This window comes from Prunus dulcis, chromosome 2 (assembly GCF_902201215.1).
Source record: "Prunus dulcis chromosome 2, ALMONDv2, whole genome shotgun sequence".
NCBI classification, from domain to species: Eukaryota; Viridiplantae; Streptophyta; class Magnoliopsida; order Rosales; family Rosaceae; genus Prunus; species Prunus dulcis.
This window is the reverse complement of record NC_047651.1, coordinates 21,427,461-21,451,717: the sequence shown is the minus strand read 5'-3', so window position 1 is coordinate 21,451,717 and position 24,257 is coordinate 21,427,461. Positions and strand designations below refer to the sequence as shown.

The following is a 24,257-nucleotide window of genomic DNA, read 5'->3' as shown; positions in this document are numbered from 1 at the left end:
AAGGCAGAACACAGAAACTCTGTGAGCACGGTAGTAGATAAGGCAGAACACAGAAATCATGTGAGCACGGCAATAGGTAAGGCAGAACACAGAAACCCAGTGAGCACGGCAGCAGATAAGGCAGAACACAGAAACCCTGTGAGCACGACAATAGGTAAGACAGAATACAAATCCTGTGAGCATGACAACAGATAAGGTAGAAACCAAACCCTAAAAAATAGGGTAAGGCAAGGTAAAGCCAAACCTCGAAAAAATAAGGTAAGATAAGGCAAAGAAAGTCAAGAGCAAAGATAAGGTCAACGAGCGTGACCACAACGGAAACACACCAGCAAAGACATGAGCAACAATATTGCCACCATAATTGACAGGACCCGACCCAATTTTCACTTTGGAATTCGAGCCAAGTCCTGTGCGTGTCCGACACCTGGCGAATGTCGGGCACAAATGACCTTTTTACCCTTCTTGTTTCAAATTCTTTTTTCTAATTTTCCCTTAGACTTCTGCCGAAAATTCGGCAGAGTCTCCCCTGTATTTTGACCAAACCCAAATTTTTCCACATGTCAAACAATCAAATAAATCCACACCAACTGCCAGAATATCTCAAATTACAGGTCTCAATTCCAGTTTTCCACTAAAACTAGATATCATAGCATTTTCTAAGGTCCACAAAGTTTCAGGGATTTTTCCGCAAAACTTTACCTTATTTGGTGGCGCGGAAGCTAGGGATGGCCTGGTGGTGGGTGCCTGCGCTCATCTACGGCCTGGGGGCGAAAAACAAGATTAAAATTGTGAGTGGACAAAAATACAGTTCTTAGAAACAAGTTAGAACATAATAACCCCTGTTTTGAAATAGTTAAGGATATAAATCGATAATTTAACTATATTCCAATATAAGAAATTCAATAAGCATGAATAAGTATGCTGATGAATATACTTACATAACTGATCAAATATAAAGATATCAATGCCTGAAAAATCAGAGAAGCTGGTATAAAATAACTGAAAGTCATAATTAAATAAGAGAAAACTCAAAATCCTTTGAAAATACCACCTATTTGTACCCCTGTCATATCCGTCAATTCTCCTGGGAGGTTTCGGGCGCCACGCAGTCTACCCGAGCCGCAAACTGGCGAAATCAGGGGACTATGATCAGCCTGATCCGCCGGTAGATTCCTCGATGACACCAAGTCAGCTCGAGTCGCTCTGGCAGGATGCAGGGGACCGTAGTCGGCCTGATCCGCAATCCTGGCAGGTCTCGGGGACACAGAGTCAGCCGAGCCGCAATCCTGGCATGTCTCGGGACACCAAGTCTGCCGAGCCGCAAATCCTGGCACTCACGGTCCGAGCGTCCCCGAAACTCGTGAGGCAAAGTCAAGTACACTGACATAAACTGAAATCGGACTGGATGTCCGTAGACATCGGTCCAACTGTGGGTAATCACCAAAGAAAATGGGTACTAGGTGGTTTTAAAATAAATTCCTTTAGAAAAATCTGATTAATAACTGAAATCTCAAATTGTGCTGCTATTTCATCTGCCATAAACCTCAAACTCTGTTTTCTATAACTCTTTAGCATGTGTAAGTAAGCAGCACAAAACTATGGAATTATTTCTGTACTAATCATGCTCGGAAACATAACCAAACTTATTCAGAAAAACTCATTTATAAAACTTATTTATATAAAATCACGATAAAATCATTAAGTAAACTCAGTTATATAAATCATTTATATAACTCATTTAGATAAAATCATTTATAAAAGAAAGTCCACTCACAGATGGTCCGAGCTAATTGGACCCTTCGAAGGTCCCTCCTGCGGGTCGACTGTACCTCTGGTGCCTCACTCGAATGATTTGGTGGAGAAACGAAGGAGAAAATCGAGCTGGAAGATCGGTGAAACTCGGGTGAACATCCGTCGGAAATCATGACTTTCCGACCAGCTCCGGGTGGCCCAAGGGTGGAGGTCGGTCGGAAAAGGTAGGGGACTCGATGGCGGTTCCAACGCCACCGGTCCCGCGGCCATTGGTGGTCGGAGGCGGCGCCAGCAATCTCTGGAAGGCGGCTGTCCGTTTTCGCGCAGAGAGAGGGAGCTGCTGGGTTTTATAGATGCAACTTTGAAATATTTGCGGTTATGCCACTGAGACTATTTTGACCATAACTCTTTCGTTACAATTCCGATTTGGGTCTACTCCGTGTCTGTGGACTCGTTTCGCCGTGCTCTACGCAACAGCGCAAGCGGAATTCCCAAATTCTTTCTCGATCAAAAAGTCAACTTTTCTCTATTAAATTATGTGAGGGCAAAATTGTCTTTTTGCTATAAGATATTAATCCTACTTTTTAGATATTTTATTTCTTTTTAGATATTTTATTTTGGGTTATTACAATAATAGACAAGAGTAACAATACTGGTACCAACAACAACAATACAAGGTACTGGCACCAGCAAGAGCAACAAGGCATGGACATAACAGGCATCATCAACAGTAATCAACACTATCCCCAACAAGAGTCATAATAGGCAGGAGCAATAACATTGTCCCCAGTAAGAGACCTAACAGGTATGAGCAACGATACTGGCACCAGCAAAGGACATAGTAGTCAGCAGCAATAACAATGACAAATACTTCCATTATTGCATAGACAACTTCTATTCACTCCTTATTTCCCCCTAAAGAGAATGGGTCGTCGGAATCATAAGAAAAGTGGCACTTAAGAAACAGAAGCTGACTAACGCTCAGATGTAGAAGAATCAGCCATGGCAGATAGGTAGCTGAATTGCAGCGGAATAGATGAGCAGCGATGTCATAGGAAATAAATCTCTATTACAATAGGACTAAATAATAATTGGTAAGTAACCAAAATTCTAATGAAATAAGGAACCAAAATCCTAACTAAGTAAAGACTCGCTAACAACATTAGCATATGTTATGATAGTGTAAGACTTTGCAGTTAGAATTTTATTATATGCTTTCATGGTTATCAAGGAAAGGCAAGAAAATGCATGCAATTGTGGAGCTAGTTACATGAATTTTTGATTCGCAGTTGTAACATTATCGATCAACTAGATCCAGTGTCTAGTGGGACATTCTTTCGAAACGTTGAAAGAGATTCCAAGTTTGAATTCCCTCCATTTTAAAAAAAGGAAAAAAGAATGTAGCACTAACAATAAAAGCAAAATGGAACCTTATAAGTTACATGATTAATAAGATATAAACACATTTTTGTCTCCTATGCAGAAACCATTATGGTCAAATTTGATTATTTCCTATGCAGAAAATGGATTGGAAATTCATGAAGAAGACAACAACAATTGCCATACCATCTTAGCACTAACGATGATAAAGCAAAAGGGAATCTGCCCTTGTTTATAATAAGCTCAACTCCTACTTATACATATGCCATGCTTATCTCCTTTTACTTTTAGTCAAATGATTATGATCTCAACTCAACTCAATCCCATTAAATAACAATTCAAAATGGACGCTATATAAGGGCCCAACAACATACATGATCCAAACACACAAAAAACATCTTCACTTATATAGAAAGGTAAGCTACTAACCGGGACATATATGACAGCCTCAAAACCCTTTTTATTTATATTTAAAAATTAGTTATTTTATATTAATGAAAGCATCAAAACCCAATTTTCATATTTGTTGTACCCTGATTATTTTTTCTGAAAAAAGAAATATGATTCAAAATATCTCTTAAATATGCATTTTACAGAACAAAACTGAATTTTTGAAGAGTCAATGTCAACTTATCAGTCTTGAAAAGTGAGAGAAAGAGATTGTAGCTTTTATGATTGCGTTTGACAAGGCTGTTGGAGAGGGTTTTAATGATATGACTCATCTATTTTAGTATTCCAAAACTGTTGAAGATGTTCTAAACTAATCTAATCTACGAATTGAACTCGAGTGCAATAGGATAGACACTATATTTTGTCTAATTATTAGAAAGTTGGAAAGTAGATCGGGTGGCGATAAGACTAAACAGGTGTTAAAGATCCATTGGGTATGTTATCAAATAAGGAGTTGGGGTGTGTGTGTGTGTGTGATGATAAGTGGACTTGTTAAAAGATTCGATGTCCATGAGAAACATTGTAGCCTATACACTATACACGTGTACAGTTGCATGTATAAACCCTCCATCCAAACCTCTCTCCTCTATAATTTTGCTTTGGCGGTCACCCCAATAAAAACCTATATATCGACAATTATATGTTGAAATGATACGTGTGGGTTGAAAAGCTAAACGTGTGGCTCGATGGTGATGCAATTTTCCCCATTTTTCATACGAATGAATGAATGAATGATGGGATGGGAATGCGAATGAGACACCGTCAGTTTCCCAAACGGCTATGTGTTGTTGACTGGTAGTCTTTCCTAACTCCGCTGTACACAAAGGTCAAACGCCTCCTTCCATGGCAAATACGACTTTTGCACCTCCGTTATAATTACTAAACAACATCTGTAGTACAATATGTTTGAATTTATCAAGGCTAAATAGTTTTTTAATTTTCTTTTATAAAAATATCAAATTTCATATCGCCATTAAATAGGAATGATAATGGCGCGAATTAGGGATAGGTATATGCCATTCCCATCCCATCCTTGTTTACTTTTTTTCTGCTCTCCATCTTCATACACGTAATCTTTAAATCGGGGATTACCCCCTGCCTTCATTGAACACACCCCATATTACATAAATAAATAATTTTTGAATAAAAAATAAAATTGGAAGCTATATTTTTGTTTTAAACTTACATTTTTATGTATTATTTAATTCAATATATAACATAATATGTGAATATAGAATTTGGTTAAGTTGTGGGACACAACTAGAAACCATTTAGCAATATATTTATATGAAAAAAATAATATACACATATATGTATATCTTAAACGAAGTTTGGATTAGAGACTAGAATATTATTTTTGCCAATTTCCAAATACCATATCCAATTTTTATCCTTTATATCCAATCCATTAAGATCGAAGCCACACAAACACCATAACTCGTAGGAAAAATTATTATCACTATCACCAAGACTTAAAGTAAGAATTGAAAAGCACAATTTTTTTCTTTTTTGTTGTTATAAGAAAAGCACAATTTTAATAGACCAGTGTCCTTACAAATAAAAATAACACCAAATGAAGAGTTAGAGGACGATTGAAATGAAAGTTTTAGTTAGTGGACTAAAATGATACCATAATAAAAGTTAGGGGACCATTTCAGTCAAAAACCCATTATAAAAAAAAAACGTGAATTAAGATGTGGTGCCATCTCAACCATCTAACTGTTGATTTTTAACGGTCAAGATTGGCTTAGACATAGTAGGGCTTTACCAGGTTCAAGGCTAAACGGGTCCGGGTGAAATGCACAATCGTCCATCACAAATCACAAAGGTCCAACTCCAATAGACGCCTGTTTTGACCCATCTCGGGCACATAATCCACCGCTTCCGTTAAGAAACGGCGCTTGTTTTTAGACTGTGATGTTACTGGTGCAGGTCTTTCTCATTAACTCCGTCTCTTTAAACAGACACCGTCATCTCCCCCCTCCCCCCTTCTCTCTCTCCCCTTCCCTTTCCTTCTTTCTTTCTCTCTCTCTGAAAATTGGGGCTCTGATTGCAATTTCCTCTGTAGCTGTTGCTTCGAGGCCTTCCTTTATTGGTAACCTACGAATATCTCTTTGATTTTATCTTTTTCTTTTGGGAATTTTTTTTCGTAGGGCTAGGGTTTTTTTGCTTGATTTTATCCCTTCGGATATTTATATTCCGATATACATTTTTGGTACATTTTATGAGATTCTAGGGTTTTCTCTGGTTGTGTGTCGCCTTATTTGGTTGCTAAGAAGGTGTAGGAAAAGAAAAATATTGAAAATTGGATCTTGGAAAAGTAATGATTTGGGTACTGGGGATTTTAAATAAAAATTAAGCTTTGATGCAGCTGAGATGTATGGTTTTCTGAAAGTAATTGTGTAGGAATAAGAGAAATTATAACTAAAATCATGTTTTATTTTTCTTTTCCTCCCAGTTTGTCTTAAACCAAACAAGGGATAGGCTGTTCTGAAGTTAATTGCTTGCATATAATTGTATTGATTCTGAAAGTGATAGTCCTGATTGAGTTGCACTGATCTGATATGGCTTTCAGGTTGTCCTTGTTTTTAGAATGATAATTGCACTTCAATGCGCTTGGATTGATTGAGGGGTCTGTAAATATTTGGAAGATTTATTTGTAGGTGTGAATCATAAGGATTCTGTTCATTTGTGGAATTTTTGATGGATCTGCAATCTTTGTTGGCTCATTTTGATATGTTGAGATGTTTGTGAGGTGACTCTGTTTGGAAGGTGGGGTTTACAACTTGTAACCCAGAAGCAGGAGAAGGAATAGATTGTGGAAAATCATGGGGGAAGCTCTTCTCACAACCTTGTCCATAGAGAATTCTCATTTGTCTACATTATTGTCTATGGATTCGAGTTCTTTGTCGCATGATGAATTGGAAAGAGAGATGAATCGAACTTTCATACTTTCTCGTCCTCCTGATATCAATCTCCCGCTACTTTCTGAGCCCAGCCCACCTCCTCAAACCTGGAATGATTCATGCGACATCTTGGATGTAGGCCTTGGGTCTCAAGTTTATGAGGCTGAGGCAACAATCAGTCTCCCCAAAGTTGTAAGGAAATGCAACAAGAGACTTGATAGCGTTTGGGGTGCATGGTTTTTCTTCAGCTTCTATTTCAAGCCTGTGTTGAATGAGAAGTCCAAGTGTAAGGTCATTCGGGACAGTAATGGGGTGTCTGGGTATGACAAAACAGACTTGCAGTTAGATGCTTTCTTGGTTCAGCATGATATGGAGAACATGTATATGTGGGTTTTCAAGGATAGGCCTGAAAATGCATTGGGTAAGATGCAGCTGAGGAGCTACATGAATGGGCATTCTCGCCAAGGAGAACGTCCATTCCCATTTAGTGTCGACAGGGGTTTTGTTCGGTCTCATCGGATGCAGAGGAAGCACTATAGGGGTCTTTCTAATCCGCAGTGTGTTCATGGGATAGAAGTTGTTCGATCACCCAACCTCATGTGTCTTGATGATGAAGAGAGGAAGAGGTGGACAGAGCTTACAGGCCGAGATATAAATTTCTCAATCCCTCTTGAAGCAAGTGACTTTGGCACTTGGAGGAACCTACAAAATACAGAATTCGAGCTTGAACGGCCAGTCCCTCCATCAAAGAACAATATAAATTCTCACCCAAGAAAATTACTTGATGGTACTGGTTTAAATTTGTCAACTCAGCCATCAGAGCATGTGAACAATGAGGGGATGGACCTATCCCCGGTCTGCAACAAGCGAAAGAAGGACCTTTTCCCCCATGGGAGTGACAGTGATTGTTGTTTACCTAATAACCCTCATTTTGACAGAGTTTTGGATGGCAAAGTCTACCCAGTTGAGTCACCTTGGTTTAATGAGTTTAGTGGGGTAATGAAGAATGCATCTGGGCCTGTTACAGCTGCGAAAACAATATATGAGGATGATGAAGGGTTTTTGATCATTGTCAGCTTGCCTTTTGTAGATCTTCAAAGGGTAAAAGTTACTTGGAAGAATACTCCGTCACATGGGATTGTAAAGATATCTTGTGTGAGTACAGCTTGTATTCCATTCATTAAGAGACGTGATAGAACATTTAAGCTAACAGATCCAACACCGGAGCACTGCCCTCCTGGGGAATTTGTGAGGGAAATTGCTCTCCCTACCCGTATTCCAGAAGATGCAAAACTGGAAGCGTACTGCGACGAGACTGGAACAATGCTCGAGATTATGGTACCAAAACGTCGAGTGGGACCAGAAGAACATGAGGTCCGTGTGTGTCTTCGTCCCTCTCCCTGGAATGAAAGAGAGCATCTGTTGACCTAAAGGAGCCATTAAGACGACAGATGCAAGAAACATTTTTTGCTGTTTCATTGTTTTTTAACTTTGATTCCACCGAGGAAATCTATTTAATGAAATCTGATTTTTTTTTCTTCTTTTCCCTTTAGATATTTAAACCCCCACCCTAAGGGAAAAAAAAAAGTGAGAAAAAGTTAGCAGCCTTTCTTTCCCTTTCTTTTTATACAATTTGTCAGATTGATGTTGATTTATAGATGGTATGGTAAGAAACTGCTGTGTATCTTATGTTTTATTGGCCTTATGCCTTTTGCTTATAGCTTTGCACTAAAAATCCTGGTGCATAGCATCTGGTTTCGGGAGTTAGACATTATTATAAAGTTTGATTCCCATGTTATGCTTGGATTGAAGGTTCTTTGTATAAAGGAAATAACTTATGGTTGACTCTTTTCTTCTCTATGAAATTTTATTGTTTTTACTGGATTTGATTTCAGATAAAACACCAGGGACTGTTTCAACTATGCTAGTTGTTGCTTTCCTCTGTGAATCGTTGATTGTTGTAGCCAAATGTTGGTGCTTTTGCATGATTTGGGCCTTCACGCGTCACCCAAGGAAACAGTCTCCATGGGTGCTTTTGAAGATCTTTGAATACACAAAATTGTTTCTGTCCAAACCAGTAGCTAATGCTCTCTTCCTTTGGCAACAATTGGCATGGCAAAAATAGGATCCAGAGGATAATGGGACATTCCTTTACATCACGACCTCTGTTAGAAAACACATGTGTGCAATGAGGATAACATTGTTTTGCTATTCCTGTTATTATACGTGGCATAGCGTGATTGGTCGGGGATATCAAAATAGTGTTATCCCCGTTTCACACAGGTTTTTCTGCTGTTACAGGAATGACCTTCATGATTGTAAAAATCAAACATCAGTCTTCACAGGTAATCTATTTAATTATGGCATCATTTTCCCAAGAGCTGATATTTCTACTTCAAGATAAAAAGATGCATATGCCAGAAAGCTCATGTCTATCTCAAGCAAATACAAATAGATTATGCGGCATGACACCAGCAAAAGAAAAAACAAGTATCCAGGTTTCTATCCATTATACCAAAACATATAATATGAAAAGCTAATCCAGATAGCATGCAATACACTTCTGAAATATATGCCAAAATGGGAAGTTTTACTAGTGGAAAACATACATATCTGACCATTAACTCTAATTCCAAAAATTCACCCAACTGATCTAATCCCAAAAATGCATCTGCAACAATTAAGCACCCCCATCTGCCTTCTCAGTCTTGCCTGGATGGTGGTTTCTGATTTCCGGTGGGGTTTGGTCCTGATGGAACTTTGTGAACAGCTTGAACTTTAACCAGCTTCCTGGAATTGAGCTATTTCCACAGAAACAATGAATTTCTCCCATCATTTTAAATAAACAATGACTAAATTTAATTTCACAGGCCAAACTGAAAAAATGAAAACGATCATGGGCAGTAGACAGTGGAATACCAGACTCACCCAAGTAGCTAACATGTATCTTGTGGCCACCAAACTCTTTCTTGCTGGGGCAGTTTCAAATTCAAGCACTAAAGCAAGCATTAGAAGGAAACAAAGGAGAAAGTGTTAACTTGGTTTTTCATTGACCTTCAACATCTCATATTATTAGCAAATTTAAAAGTTAAGGACTTGCCTGACTCTGCTGCATCTGGAGCTATAAGCATGAGAAGTGCAAAAACAAGAAGAAGAAGTTGCTTCCTCTTCATCTTTGGCATGTGATTGTTTTAATTTGCATGGGAGCATAGGAAAGCATGCAGAACTACATTTATATATATAACGGAGTTCACTTATTCATAAATTAATCATAACTTAGTTTGAAAAGTATGGATTATCATCCAAAACATGTCTGGGAATCCAATGCTGTATATATGCAGAGTCTAGCTAATAAGCAGTTGGTCAATTGTCATTGTGTGTTGACTTGTCATCCATTATTGTGGTGACCATATCATAATTATACATAAAGTGTACTGTATTGTCATTAATTACCAAGAGATTTGAATTAAATTAACTAACAAATTAGAAAAATATGTTCTATAAATATAAAAAAGGCCGCTGCAGCTCTTTCAAGAAGTACAGTATTTGCAAGAGAAAAAGGTGCCTAAAGTGGGGCATGTATTGTAAGGGACAAGAATTTTCTCCATATCAATGATGGTTCTTGCCTCCGTTGACCCCCAATGAGACAATTTATAATGAATTAGAACCCTTAATATGGACATGCTTTTTCTGTCTGGATTATATGGTAGGTTTTGATTATATTCTGATTTAGCTTTTTCCTATTCAAAGTTGGTTGGCTGTTTTGCTTTGGGTTCCTGTTATGCTTGTGGTTGAGTTGAACTTGTCTTAATTCTCAAGTCCAAGCCAGGTCAAGTATTGGTGTGGCCTACAACTGCAGGCACCCCCTTAGCTAGCCTGAAATATAGACATGTAAGCTGATTAAGTTTACAAATTTTCTGAGAATTTGGGGTAGTTGCAGTTAGTGATTCATTACAAGCTCACAATGCTATCTCCCTCTTGAATGTTAGAAGATATCTCAAGTTCAAATCTTTCGTCTGTGAAAGAAAATTTTCAGACTGCCTCTATCAAAACAAAGAAAGCCGGCCATATTCTATAGACACCCTTTCAACCATTCATTTGTCTCCTAAGGTCGTCCTCAAACACAACCTTTTTGGTTGGCATAGTGGGTTGGGTTACTATGGAATCTGGATTCTCCTTTTCAAGGATTGGCACAAGCTAAGAAAGAAACAAGATCCTCCACTTTCCTTGAGCAGAAAAGGAGGCCTTACAAGATATGACCATATCTTATATATTTGCCAAACTACAAGTCTACAAGTTGTGAAGTCAATCCAATTACAATAAGGCCCTTAACTCTAACAAGTGCCTTTTGTTTGATGCTCTATTGTTCAGAAGATTGCAAGTCCAAATGAGTTATATAATGTTGTTCTAACTTTTCCTCCTCCTTTACCTACTGAAGAGAGAACCCAAAAAAAAAAAAAGTACCAATCAGAATAAAGTGATGCTCACATTGCAATTCTTCGATCTCGCACCGCACTTTGTGTGCTAGGTGCTACCATAGGCTTCTCTTTGCTCATTCAATGGTGCTACCATAGGCTATTCTTTAATATGAAAGCTAATACAGATTGACAATCGAACTAAGCAATTATGAATTATATATCTTTTTTTATACCAACATATTGGAGGAGGGGAATTTTCACACACACAAATTATTAAGGTATCATGGGGGTTCGAACTTGAGATCACTGATATGCAAGTCAAGTCCATTTCCACTAGAGTAGACCTCGTTGGCATGAATTACAGAACTTCGAACAGAAATTGATAGACTAAAGTCAAGGCATTTAAAAAGGATTTTTCTATTAAATCCCACGTTTTTCTTTGTTCACCTCAATACTTAAATCATTAGGCCCTTAAGTTTTATTATTGTGTAAAAAGACAAAAAAAAGGTAATCCAACTTAATACTTAACCCTAGTACATCTATACACACACCCCACCACTTTTCATATTAAGTTTTAAAAAAACACAAACTCCTATGCACCATATTACTAGATTACTCTTCTCTTTCAATCCAAGAAGCCTACTACACTCTCATCTTCTCTTCACAAACCCTAAATTGGGATTGTGAGAGTAATATAGATGGATAGGGATGGAATGGATATTACGAATTCCCCTGGCTTTGCGTTCCTTCCTCACCTCTCTCTCTCCCTCTCTTTCTTTTATTAACAGATTTCTTACACGCTTATACTCCTTGTTTTTATTTATCTCCTAAATTGACATAATGCCCACAATAATATAAACATAGTGTTCACTGCATCCATGTACAACATATAAGTAATAAGAAAATATACATCAAAATACCATGTACTAGATCCGTTTTCTAGAGCAGAACAAAATTCTTGATGAAGAACGACTACACTTGTAAAATATTTAGGGTGCAAAAGAATAATGATGTAGTAATGTCTGCAAAATGCTGGTATGAAACTGCATGATGGACTTGAAGATCTTAGGATTCAGGTGTGGAATGTGAGGTTGATGAGTTTTAAAATTTTTTTTTTCTTTTCTGATGGGTTTGTATTTAGGGGTAGTTTGGGAAGAAAGTGGAGTTTTCTTAGAAATTGTGAAAATTTGAATTAGAAGTTAGAATGAACAAAAAAAGGGTCTGGAATTTAAATAGAAAAACTCTTTAAAAAAGAGACATTGCATTTCCATTGTTATGGCTCTCTTGTTTATAAAGGTCTTGACTGTATGCATTAGTGGCCCAAATTATCTTTAGGACTCCAACTAGACTTGATCTTCATAGTTGTTTGATGTCTTTCGACCATTGACCTCTTATGTATTAGGACTTTGCTTAGCACGAGTTCTTTTCCATTATACATTCCAAAGTTCTAAACCCTAGGTATTTAATTTATTTTTTGAGAAAATCGGGTGTAGTATCGTGTCTCTTTATCTTTCTATATTATTAAGAAAACTCATCTCATGTGTCTTTATTTTAAGTACATTTTCTTGCTCATAACAAATGTAATATTAAACTTACAAATTGCAGGTAAAATCAAAGAAAGTTTTAAATATTTTGAGTACATCATGTGGCTGGTGTATCATCTAATACACATAGAACATGTGGAATTATTCTCCAACTTATTACATTGTTTTTTATGACATGTGGTTGGCTGTATTGGAAATATTCCACATGTCCTATGTCTATTTGATGGTACATTAGCTACGTGGTATACTCGGAACACCTAAAAATTACTCGTAAAATCATTTATTTATATAAACGATAGTCTAAACTATTAATGATATGTTTACTAATCCGTAATCGGATTATGAGGAATTGAATTGAGGAGGAGTTGGATTCAGGAGAACCAGATTCCGGATTCCTATTGAAATTGTTCACTAAATCATATGGATTGAAGAGAGTTAGTGTAACATCTCACATCAACCAACGGAGAGAGGGTAATGTGCCTTATATGTACATGCCCACCTCCATCTGGCACGAGGCATTTTAGGAGCTCACTAGTTTCGAAGTCATGGGAACTCCGAAGTTAAGCAAGTTGGGGCTAGAGCAATCCCAGAATAAATGACCCACTAGGAAGTTGCTCTTGAATTCTCAGAAACAAAATCGTGAGGGCAGAGATAGGGACCCAAAGTGAACAATATCGTGCTACTGCGGAGTCGATCTTGAAAAACATAAGAATTTTTTATAATTAGAATTCGATTCCTAATTAGTAAACACACCATAAATTATTCTAATTTATAAAAAAGATATTCGAATTTAAGTGCAAGACAACATATTTACTGCTATGAACAAGTGACCTATCTACCAAAGTAACTTATAGTAGACAAATGGGTTTAGATAGTAATTCGTACTTATAAGCTTGCCATCACAAAATTACAATGACAAGGTAATAAGTGGCATTGGTAAAAGTGTTGACTTAAATTGTTGGGTTGATTATTTATTTATTTATCGTATAAGTAATTGTTCGGTTGATTCGAAACAAAGAGTTGAGCGAAAATTAAAAATTCGGTGCTCTCTAATCTCACTGTCTCTATATATAACCCAAACTCAAAAGCAGCCAAGCCATCCCCTCTTTCTCTCTCTCTCTCTCTCTCTCTCTCTCTCTCGTCTCTGCGTTTTCCATGGCTACGCAACCTGCGTCCCAAGCCAGTCTCCTCCTTCAGAAGCAACTCAAAGGTCGCACCATAATCTAAATTTTTCTTCTTCTTTTTCTTTTTCACCGTTTTTGGCAATTGGATTCATTTTGGATTTGAACCATATATACTGATTGAAATTTACACTCTGTTTTTTTAAAGAAAAAAGTTTAAATTTTTATTTATTTATGTAGATCTCTGCAAACACCCAGTGGATGGATTCTCAGCTGGTTTGGTCGTTGAAGAAAACATCTTTGAATGGAGCGTCACAATTATTGGCCCACCCGATACTCTCTAGTATGTAGCCCGATTTCGTTTGTTTTTTTTTCTTTCTTTGAGACATGGCTTTCATTATAATCAAATTCCGAGCTTTGTGTTGCTGTGCATGTTTGTGTTTCTTTAACATGCTGATTTCTTTTTCATACGACTATATGGGCTTGTTTGAATTCATATGTTTAATTTTGCTCTATCATATCCGGGATTCCGGGTTCTGATTATTAACGGAGCTGGTCACAAAATTCACATATTTTACTGTGGTTCTTAGTTTTTGGGCAGACCTATAAGCCATTTTCATGCATTCTTTGAACCCAAAAAAAAGTTTTGGATATTTGGTTTATCATAATTCCTCTGCTGCAGTGAGGGTGGTTTCTTTAATGCCGTCATGAGCTTCCCTGAGGATTACCCGAACAACCCTCCTACAGTACGGTTTACCTCAGAGATGTGGCACCCCAATGGTAACTACTGTATTTTGCATATTGTTTTTTAATTGAATTTTCTATATTGCTTCTTCCCTCTAGTTGATCATGGTCATGCTTCCTGAAAGTTTCTATATATTGCAGTTTACCCTGATGGGAAGGTTTGTATTTCAATTCTTCATCCCCCTGGTGACGATCCAAATGGTTACGAGCTTGCAACTGAGCGCTGGAATCCAGTCCATACGGTATGGTCTTAAGATGCCAAGATGCATTATCTCATTCTGTCATTATTTATGTCTTCTGAGCACCATGTGGAATAAAAATCATGTTATTTTCTGGCTCTTATGGTTTCACTTGTTTCGCTGTAGTCGTAATAGTGCAGATTTAGGGTGCAGAGTTTGCTTGCAACTGTATTACGTTTGTGATTATCTGAACTGAATCAATTCTGTAGTCTATTGTGCATTGAGCTTTCCCCTTTCTGTTTAAAGTGTATAGCATTCATGTATTAGAAGGCTAAGTGTTTGGATGAGGAATCTGTCATTCGGAGTTATGAGTTGCACATTGTTTTTGGATAAAGAGTGAAAAACTTGGAGATCTACACATATGGTAACTGATTGAGTTTGTGTGTGTCGTTAATACACTGACTTGACCATCTGATGGCAGTTATAATTGGCAGTGCAGCTTGGTGGTGGCTAACTATAAGGGCTGAAAATTAGATCACTGCAGGACTGAATTGTACAATATCCCTGTGGATCTCAACCTAAGCCCATATTGAGGTGCTTGTTCCTAAACCCTAGCACAACTCTAGCTTAGACAAGATTGCTTGAGTTGGGTTCAGGCTGATTATTATGTTGTGCAGTAATTTTTTGACCTGCATGATGCATTGGAAACTAATGCATTGCTCAATTGGCGAAGCCCTAATTATTCGTTATTCTTGTATGTACTATAGCACCATGAACCTCTTGTTAGTTTGCTGCGTGTTCCTTCATCTCAAGGAGAGATTTTATGAGATAGGACAGGCTTATAGTAAGTATAGTGAAATCCATGCTTTTTGGAGGAAATTCATCTGTTCTTATTTAAGTGGTCCAGAAATGACAGATTGAATGATAGAGTCTGAACATTCTGTAGGTTTCAATGGGGAAAAGTGCTCAAATGAAGAGTGTAAGGGATAGCAAAGAGGGAATGCGGCATCTGGATCAAATATGATAGTTGAATTTTCCAATGATGTACTCAGTTCCTACATGAGGATTGAGCCTCATTATTTCAACCTGATATTTAAGCCTCAACTCTTGCCTCATTTTTGGAGGTCTGTGGCTTTTTAACATTGGACTACTTAGTGTTTTAGGTGCTTATGGCAAAGTCGGGTTGAATAGTAGGGTTTTAATTAATGGAACTGGTGGTGGGAACAACTCCAACTTTTACAAGGCAATGTAATCAGTTTTTTTGGGGATGCAAAAAGCTGAAGGATTCGAACAGCGACTTTGGAATGGTTGTAGGAAACAACCATTTCTACTGCCTCAAATATAGTAGTATATACCTGGAGATCATGGTGAACTGGTGATGCATTTGTTTATATATGACTCTGTTTAACTGAAAAGATTATTGCTATGCTTATGCTATATTATCAAATGCACAGCTCGCAATCAATTCTTTCCACATAAATTTTAGAGATGCATGACTTGATTTAACAGGTTGTAAATTGTTGATTTTTCACTTTTAACAAAGTTTGCTTTGGTTCTGGTTTACTCATACAAACCCAATGTGCCAGGCATTTTCTTATATTTTTTATGCATCCATATTGTTCTATGAATGTAGTTACTGTGGTCCTATTGTTGAGGTTCTACTGACAAATTTGCTGTTAACCTGCAGGTTGAGAGCATTGTTTTGAGTATAATATCAATGCTTTCAAGCCCTAATGATGAATCTCCTGCGAATGTTGAAGCTGCGGTAGGTGTTCTAACCCCGGCCGCCGCCCCCCCCAAATATGTTATCTTTTTTTTTTCAATGTCATGCAAGATGCTGGTAGCTTGCTAATCTGCTGGCACATGTTGTTGATTATGTGTTGCAGAAAGAATGGAGAGACAACAGGGATGAGTTCAAGAAGAAAGTAGGCCGCAATGTCAGAAAGTCACAAGAAATGTTATAAGTCATTACAGAACTAGCTAGAGATCATGCGGCCAGAAACACTTTTAAGTTTTGTTCTGTTTGAGGAACTTGCTGTTTTGCAACTAGATCATCCAATGAATACTTATGTTGCTGCACCAGTTCAGGGAAAGAGATTTGGATAATTATAAGGTTTATATATTTTGATTTTTCTTCAACTCGCGCAGGTGTTGTTGACTTTTGTGAATGCTTTATGTGGTTTTTTTTATATATTAGTGGCACTTTGCAAAGTCAAATATGAAATCAGGATTAAGTTAGTGAACTTGGAATTTTAATGTCAAATTTGGAACCCCATCATTTGATTGACATGTCTGAAACCTTTACGTGATTGTTGACTAACACTTATGTGCAACGATGATAACACTAATTTGCTATTTCTGTTTCATATAATTTTTTTTACAACGGAACAGATTATGGTCGTCTCAATTACGTTAAAAACAAAATTAAAAAAATGTGAAGTTGGTGAGCTGAAAATTGATAACACTCGACTTGAAACGACTTTGAACAGTGTCTACCTGCCAGTGCCTCCAGTTCATCATCTTTCTATCTGTCACCAATTTAATGATTGTCACGGGAAACTTCTTCAAAGGCAAAAGTGATTACATTAAATTATTAAAATCACACACATTACATATACCAGACAGTATTTGCAATGCAGATAAAAACAGAGGAAGGAAATTCTAAAAATGATGTAACAAGGGTTGGAAATTGTAATTGTATTGATTGGTTGCAGGGCAGGGAAGATTCTGTCATGGCATGGGTGGGTGCACAAGTAAAACTGAGACTTGGTGCATAAGATTATATGTCCTCTTTTCGATCTCTATAGAAGAAACCCAAAAGATGTTGTAGAGAAAAAGAAAGAGTTTTTCTATTTAAACCACACAATTTTTTTGTTCACTCCAATACTTAAATTATTAAACTCTTAAATTTTATTATTGTGTAAAAAGATAAAAAAAGTCATCCGACTTAATACTTAACCCTAGTACATCTATGCTCATGTTTAGAAGCTTTGATCTCCTTTTCTTCAGGAAGCAATATAGAAGACGGTATTTGAGGTTGCTCTTTTGATATCCCTTCATGAATTATCTAATAAGCAATGATCTCATCTTTGGAAACTACGTCAGTGCTTTGAGAATCAGCTTTGGACATTGTTTCAAAGGTTTCTTTGATTTCTTCTTCAGTTTCACCAACATTCAACTCTTCTGGAGCCAATTCAGAAACTTTGAGCTCCCTGGGCTCTTCCTTGTGCAAGATTGTCTCTTCTACTGACCTCGCAACATATAAATCTCCCCCATTTTCACTAGCTGTCATTTTTATTTTATTGGTAACAATGTTTTTATCTCTTTATTTTTTTGCTGAGTATGCATTTAGGGGTAGTTTGAGAAGGTAGTGGGGTTTTCTTAGAAATTGTGAAAATTTAAATTAGAAGTTTGAGTGAACTTAGAATATGAGTATAAAATAAACAAAGAGAGCTTTGGAGTTTAAATAGAAAAACTCAAAAGAAATACCAAAAAGAAAAGGAAAAGAAAACAGAAGAGAGAGTAAAAGCAAATCTGAAAGCCCCCCGCATTACATTACACGACCCCACACACTCTTCCTGCCTCCTCCCGCAGCGTCCCATGTCTCTGCCTTCTCCTGCTCCTCCGTCTCCCTCCTCTGTTTATTTATTCTCTCTCTCTCTCTCTCTCTCTCTCTTGCTGTCTTTCCAAAGCACACCCCTTTTTAGCTTTTCCTTGCTTTATCTCTCTCTCTCTCTCTCTCTCTCTGCGTCTTCTCTTTCTCACACTCACACTTTCCTTCTCTCTCTTTTTTGGTTGGTCTGCTGGCTTATGAGTCTTATGTCTCCATAGCCCTCTCTCTCATATCACTCATTAGGCCTTATCTCAAATTTTCAAAATTTCCCATGGAACTCTCGCCTCATCGACCCGTGACTGCTTCAACTCTCTCCCCTCCTCATCTCATCTTCTTCTCCAAAAACCCACACGTTTTTTCCCCATGATTTTGCACTCTGAACCACTCTCCTCCACCAACAACAACACAACAAGGAGACTAATTCACCAACCATGCACTCTCCTCCTCAGCAGCCTCACCGGAACGGCGAGACGACGCCGTACCCGATCCCCAACCATCCCTTCCACTCCACCGTCTCGCTACGGAAGCTCAGGCGCTTCAACTACCTCATCCTTGTCTTCCGAATCGCCTCCTTCAGCTTCTCTCTCGCTTCCTTCATCTTCATGCTCTCCACTTCTCGCGGCCCCAACTCCCCTCGCTGGTACCACTTCGACGCCTTCAGGTACTACTATTTTCAATTCATTCATAATTGAAGTTCCTTAATTTCACCATCAGTTTTCTGTCTTTTTTTCAATCTCTCACTCTGTTTGGCTGCCGAGAAATTCACTGCAATTCCGAAAGAGACAAAAAAACAAAAACAGAAAAAGGTGAATTTTTTTGAAATGAATGGCGTCGTTTAGCTCAATTTTCAAAACATGTCCTTCGAAAGTAAAGCTAATACTTCTTCGAAGAAAGATTCAATTTTTCTTAGTCAACATAATGATGAAACAGAATAGGAATTTGTTTTGGGATCGAGTTTGCTGCACTTTCTCAGTAGCCAAACAGGCAAGACATTTTACCGGAAAATTGATTGGGAAAACCTGGACAGATTGGTAGTGGGAGCGAATGCAATAGTGGCGCTCTACTCTCTCTTCGAAATGGTGGCTTCGGTTTGGGAAATCTCCAGAGGAGCCACTGTCTTCAGCGAGGTCTTACAGGTCTGGTTCGACTTCGGCCATGATCAGGTCCTTCACAGTCACTCTCTTTTAGCATTTTAATTAATTAGTGTTTAAAAGTTAATTAAAAGGAAACTTAACGGGAGGAGACGTGATCGTGTAGGTGTTCGCGTACTTGTTGCTGTCTGCGGATTCGGCGGGAACGGCGTTGGCGAGGGTTTTGAAAGGGAGGGACACGTGTACGGCCTGGAACGCGTTCTGCATACAGGCGGACGTGGCCATCGCCCTGGGCTTTATCGGGTTTCTGTTCCTGGGCTTTTCGTCTCTGCTCTCGGGTTTCCGGGTCGCCTGCTTCATTATCAAGGGCTCTCGTTTTCATCTTTAGAGAGAGAGAGTACTGCTGAGGGAATATTTGGGTGCCTCGAGGTGTTGAGTTCTTACTGTGTGGCCGTACTCTTTGATTTTGAGACGGAATGACTGATGATGTGATGTGATGCGGATGTGGTGTGTTGGCCAGTGGGTGCGGCTTTTTCAATTTTCAGTGTATTTTCGCGGGTCTGTGTGTGTATAGGAGAGTCATGTATTCTTTATGCATTTCTACTCAATTTTATGGATTTCACTTGCTATCAATATGCATGATTATCGGGAGATGGTACGGTGCGTGTCGAAGATTTCTAACCGTTGATGCATGTAAAACCTATAAAATCCACTTTCGAAGGCTGTTGACTGCCAATAGCAAATTCAATTATAAAGATGTTCTTTGCATGGAGAATTCATTTGAGTAAATAAAACATGATCACATTAGTAAATAAAAGTTATGGTAAAAAATTGGTGCCGCCGTTATCGTTGAATTGATTTCATTTCATCAAGTACTAATATTGAAGGTTTGAGTGGTAGTTAGAGGGTCTTTTTCACTGTCCAAGACAAGATAAGAATCCATTTCACATCACAAAACATATGATTACAAAAAACTATTTATGAAAAAAAAAAGGGAAGACCTCAGTCATGTCAAATAGTTTCTAGACATAATCCATGTCATAAATATAGAAACTGTTTAAGTACATTGTAACTTCATTAGTTTCTAGACATAATGGGAAGATGATGGTTGTGTTGAGAAGTAGCAAAAGTATCAGCTACACCAGACTTCCATTTCAGCCTGTTTAGGTATGCTAACAAAATTGAAAAGCTACATTGTGTCATCTACGTTGTTCCGGGAGTGCCATAAGGTCTCTTCATTAGCACAAACAATGGCAGTTTCAGTTGCCCTCATATTTTGGGTCTGCCGTCACATAATGATAAGCAATCACCAGAACAAATATGAAGATGCCAAGAAGGTTGGCAACAATCCCCAGGCCTTGATCGTCAATCATCTGTCAGGAAGACAAGCACAACCCAGTAAATTAGTATTATACTACAGAACTTCATATCATTTCTGCAGTGGACATATTTCATGCTTACAGCACAATGTATATCACACACCATACAAATAATTTATGAATATTCCATGTAAATAGTGCCTAGCAGCAATTATAACAAAAACGTTTTGTACTGCTCTCCACAATCCTGACTCAAAAGCTATAATTGAATTCGCTCAAATTTATGCAGTAGTCAATTGGAAAAGGTATAGAACTGCAAGGGGAAACCAACTTTGTCATGGAGATCAATCTTAGTGGATCGGTTACCCATACGTTGCCTGAATACAAACGCAAGGTCAGGTGTGTGTGTGTGTGTGTGTGTGTGTACGGTATACCTATGCATCTTCTAATGCCCAATTACACAAGGAATAACAGAGAAAATGAGGTCTGAGAAGGCATGCTCAGATATCAAATTTTTATTAAATAATCTCCAAACTAATTTACCCAAATTCTAAACTAACCAGATATCTACATAAATCTTGACAGTGTACAAAGGCACTTTGCTTCATAGCAAACATCAAACCATGACCAGAGGAATCTTTACTCATTGGGAATATATTCCTCTATCAGGCCTCTTTTCGAAGAATAAATTCAATCATATCATTCCTCTATTCTGCTTCCCTTTGTTGAATGTTTAATTCTATCCAGAGTGGGTTCTCTACAATCTGAATAATAATCCTCAATGTCTAGCTTAGAATGGCAAAAATAAGATCCGCTTTCAGCATCTTGTCTTGTCTTATTCACTAATTAAGATATTTTAGTATAGCATACACAACAATTCCAGGGTAGTTATTGAAAATGAGAGATGCAGTACGTAAGAAGTAAGAAAAGAACCCAGCAGTCATGTACATATTAAGTCACACCTAACACTATTTGGCTACTTTCAGCACATTGCTTGTTCATAAAACTTCACCAATGAAGATGGGAATCTTCAGTCTCCTGGTGTGAACATATCTTTATCGTATCCAGAAAAAAGACTATCTACTCCCATCCTAAGTAAATATTCTCACTCTCTTTTATCCATAGCTAGCATCAACAAAAGAGTACCCCTTTTTTCCTGGATACCTTAATGGTGTGTCATCATTGTAGATGAAGCTAAAACATATGTTCAATGTGACATAGCCATATACAGAATAACTTGGTAACCAGAATCTTCTGAACCAGACATTTATCTTCCATTTCTTTAAAGGAATGAAAGCTACTAAGACAACATGTTCTCTCCAACCCACCAAAAACAGTTATTGTCACTTACCAGTAGCAAATTAGCAGTGTCTTTTTCCATTTTTTCTACCCAGAGTAAAAACAAAACTCTAAATTGTCTTCCAGTGAGGAATACAAATTACCCACAAAACTTTCAGAGGAAAAAAAAAGGAAATGTATAAAGAGGGTAGACGATCGCAGTGGGATTCGAACCCACGACCTTTAGATCCGGAGTCTAATGCGATATCCACTCCGCTATGCGATCATCAAGTACTCGATACTCCAAAACTAATGTCTTAAACAAACTTATGAATGTGAATTGATTCAGCATTGGAAAAAAAAAAAAAAAAAAATCTGAAAAAGCACCAAATTGCTAGGGTTTTAAACTGACCAGTGACCACGACAGAGAAATCGAAATTCCAACTACATGCTATAAACTCGTAAACGATCTGAAAATGGGAGCTTCATATTAACGCTACGTATATGCATACATATGATCTGCATCAGACGGAGAGAGAAAGTACCTTCGTGAAGATAAAATGCGAAGACACCTGAAGCTGCGAACAGATCGTCAATGGCAAGACCCAACTTTGAAATGTAACCGAGATACGTAGGTGAAGCGGAAAAGAAACCGCCTTTTTATTCACCTTCTCGCTCCGACCCGAAACCCCAAAAAAAGTCAACTTATGGCCCGAATTGTTGGCCCATTTAAATACGGACTTATGCACCAACCAGAGCATGGTAGTATGGGCTTGCGGCCAAACTTTTATGCCTTGCTCCTGATAGACTACCGTGGTCCATGTGGGATGTTGAATTTCAATTTTAAATTAAAGTTTTAGGGAATTGAGTGTTGAGCATAAAGAAAAACAAATGGAATGCAAATTATAATAGGAGAATTATCCGATAAATATTTAAGTTAAGAATTGATTACATATTTTTAATTGAGAATTTATCAAAAATAGTCAAAATTTGATCCTTAATTTCAAAAATGTCAGTTTTTGTAAAAAATTTGAAATATAGCAGAAAACTCATCTAAATAGACATAAACGCCCTCAAATTTAAAACCCACGTAAACCTATAAAAAAAACCTTATTAAATAAAACTTTGGAATATTTCCTTCAAACACTTTTTCAATCACCTCTCCATTTCTTTTTCATTTCTTTTTTCTTTCATCTTTCGTTTGTCTCCAGCATCAATTCCTTCTCTTTTCCTTTTCTTTTTTTCTTTCTTCTTCTCTCCATCTCTCTTTCCCTTTTCTTCTTCTCCCGTATGCATATCTCTTTTTTTCTTCTTCTCATCTTCTTCTCTCCCATTTGTCTCCAAATGAAATGTATGTATTTGGCAACAACAAAAAAAGTATTTAGAACCAAGAATTCATAAAATGATTGAATCAGTGTACAAGTATAATTTCCTCCTCTCACTCAAAGAAAAAAAAAATTATTTCACATAACTTTAATTCTTCAAAAATTGTCACACATTTAGAGGTAGTCTGTAGAACAAAAAATTCAATAAAACGATCTACATTAAAAAAAAATACTTAAATATTCATTCATTACAATTCATAAAGTTAAAGAGAAAAATATAACACCACTATGTCTATGAGGTAGGATAAAATGCAATCGGATTCTTGGAAGTTTGTCGATAATGGCCAGTTGAACTACATCGTGAACACTTACGTGTTGATGGTTCTTCTCCTCGTGATGGGAGTCTCTTTTCCTTACGCCTGCCGTGCCTTCTTCGTGTAATTGGTGGTAGCACAATTCTATCTCGTACATCATCAGGCACCACCCAATCTGTTTGATCCCCAATTGGCCATATAGGTTCTGCATACGCAATTACCAATGAGTTTGTAGTATAATATTTTGAACACATTGGGTAGCATGAAATTTGTCGATGCCTACATGCAGCACAAGCATGTGCACATGGTAGTTGGTCAATATCAAATTCTCGACATGTGCAACACTTCTCCTCTAAATTTACAACTTCAAACACAACTTCCATCATACACATGAAATGAGTATGCCTCAATAGGAGAAACCTGTATGTTCAAGAAAAATGAAATACATTATAAATACTCCCCAACTATTTTATTGGAAATCTTTTCAACAAATTTGTTCCTTAAACAAAAGAACAAATGAATTCAATAATTTTTTTTAATTGAATGATATGCCCATTAATATTACTAACTTTTCTTTCTCATTTGGTAGCCTTGTTTGTAGCCAAGGATACCAAGGACAAGTTCCCAGTATATTTATTTCTTTAAAATTAAATACTTGCAACAACGAAAAAAAAAGAAAGATAATGAATTCAAAATACCTACAATGATAATCCTTTTTGGTTATTTTCTCGCACCAACTTGTCAGCCCATTCCGTCAAATGTGAATTCATTTTGGCTGCCTCAGTTTGACGCTTATGAAACAAATTTTGAAGTATATTCATCT

At 37.5% G+C, this 24,257-nt stretch overlaps 4 protein-coding genes and 1 non-coding gene across 5 annotated transcripts; 3 read left to right on the top strand and 2 right to left on the bottom strand.

The window, feature by feature from the left end:
- The first annotated feature begins 5,549 nt into the window (after window positions 1-5,549).
- LOC117619319 lies at window positions 5,550-8,336 on the top strand. Its single transcript, XM_034349239.1, has 2 exons — window positions 5,550-5,677; window positions 6,158-8,336. The coding sequence occupies exon 2, from the start codon at window positions 6,411-6,413 to the stop codon at window positions 7,917-7,919; it is 1,509 nt and encodes a 502-aa protein (XP_034205130.1). The 5' UTR covers window positions 5,550-5,677; window positions 6,158-6,410; the 3' UTR covers window positions 7,920-8,336.
- Window positions 8,337-13,446: 5,110 nt separating this feature from the next.
- Window positions 13,447-16,685, top strand: LOC117620176 (ubiquitin-conjugating enzyme E2 7). Its single transcript, XM_034350310.1, has 6 exons — window positions 13,447-13,660; window positions 13,812-13,914; window positions 14,254-14,351; window positions 14,457-14,557; window positions 16,182-16,259; window positions 16,381-16,685. The coding sequence occupies exons 1-6, from the start codon at window positions 13,606-13,608 to the stop codon at window positions 16,456-16,458; spliced, it is 513 nt and encodes a 170-aa protein (XP_034206201.1). The 5' UTR covers window positions 13,447-13,605; the 3' UTR covers window positions 16,459-16,685.
- A 1,470-nt stretch (window positions 16,686-18,155) lies between these two features.
- On the top strand, window positions 18,156-19,837 carry LOC117619167 (CASP-like protein 4C1). The gene is made up of 3 exons (XM_034349044.1): window positions 18,156-18,768; window positions 19,135-19,270; window positions 19,365-19,837. Exons 1-3 carry the CDS (start codon window positions 18,539-18,541, stop codon window positions 19,584-19,586), a joined length of 588 nt encoding a protein of 195 aa, XP_034204935.1. The 5' UTR covers window positions 18,156-18,538; the 3' UTR covers window positions 19,587-19,837.
- Window positions 19,838-20,162: 325 nt separating this feature from the next.
- On the bottom strand, window positions 20,163-22,577 carry LOC117618869. Its single transcript, XM_034348616.1, has 2 exons — window positions 22,341-22,577; window positions 20,163-20,571 (listed from the first exon to the last, which is right to left on the bottom strand). The coding sequence occupies exons 1-2, from the start codon at window positions 22,554-22,556 to the stop codon at window positions 20,458-20,460; spliced, it is 330 nt and encodes a 109-aa protein (XP_034204507.1). The 5' UTR covers window positions 22,557-22,577; the 3' UTR covers window positions 20,163-20,457.
- On the bottom strand, window positions 22,009-22,081 carry TRNAR-CCG. The gene has a single exon. It is a non-coding gene; the product is annotated as a tRNA-Arg (tRNA).
- Window positions 22,578-24,257: the final 1,680 nt, after the last annotated feature.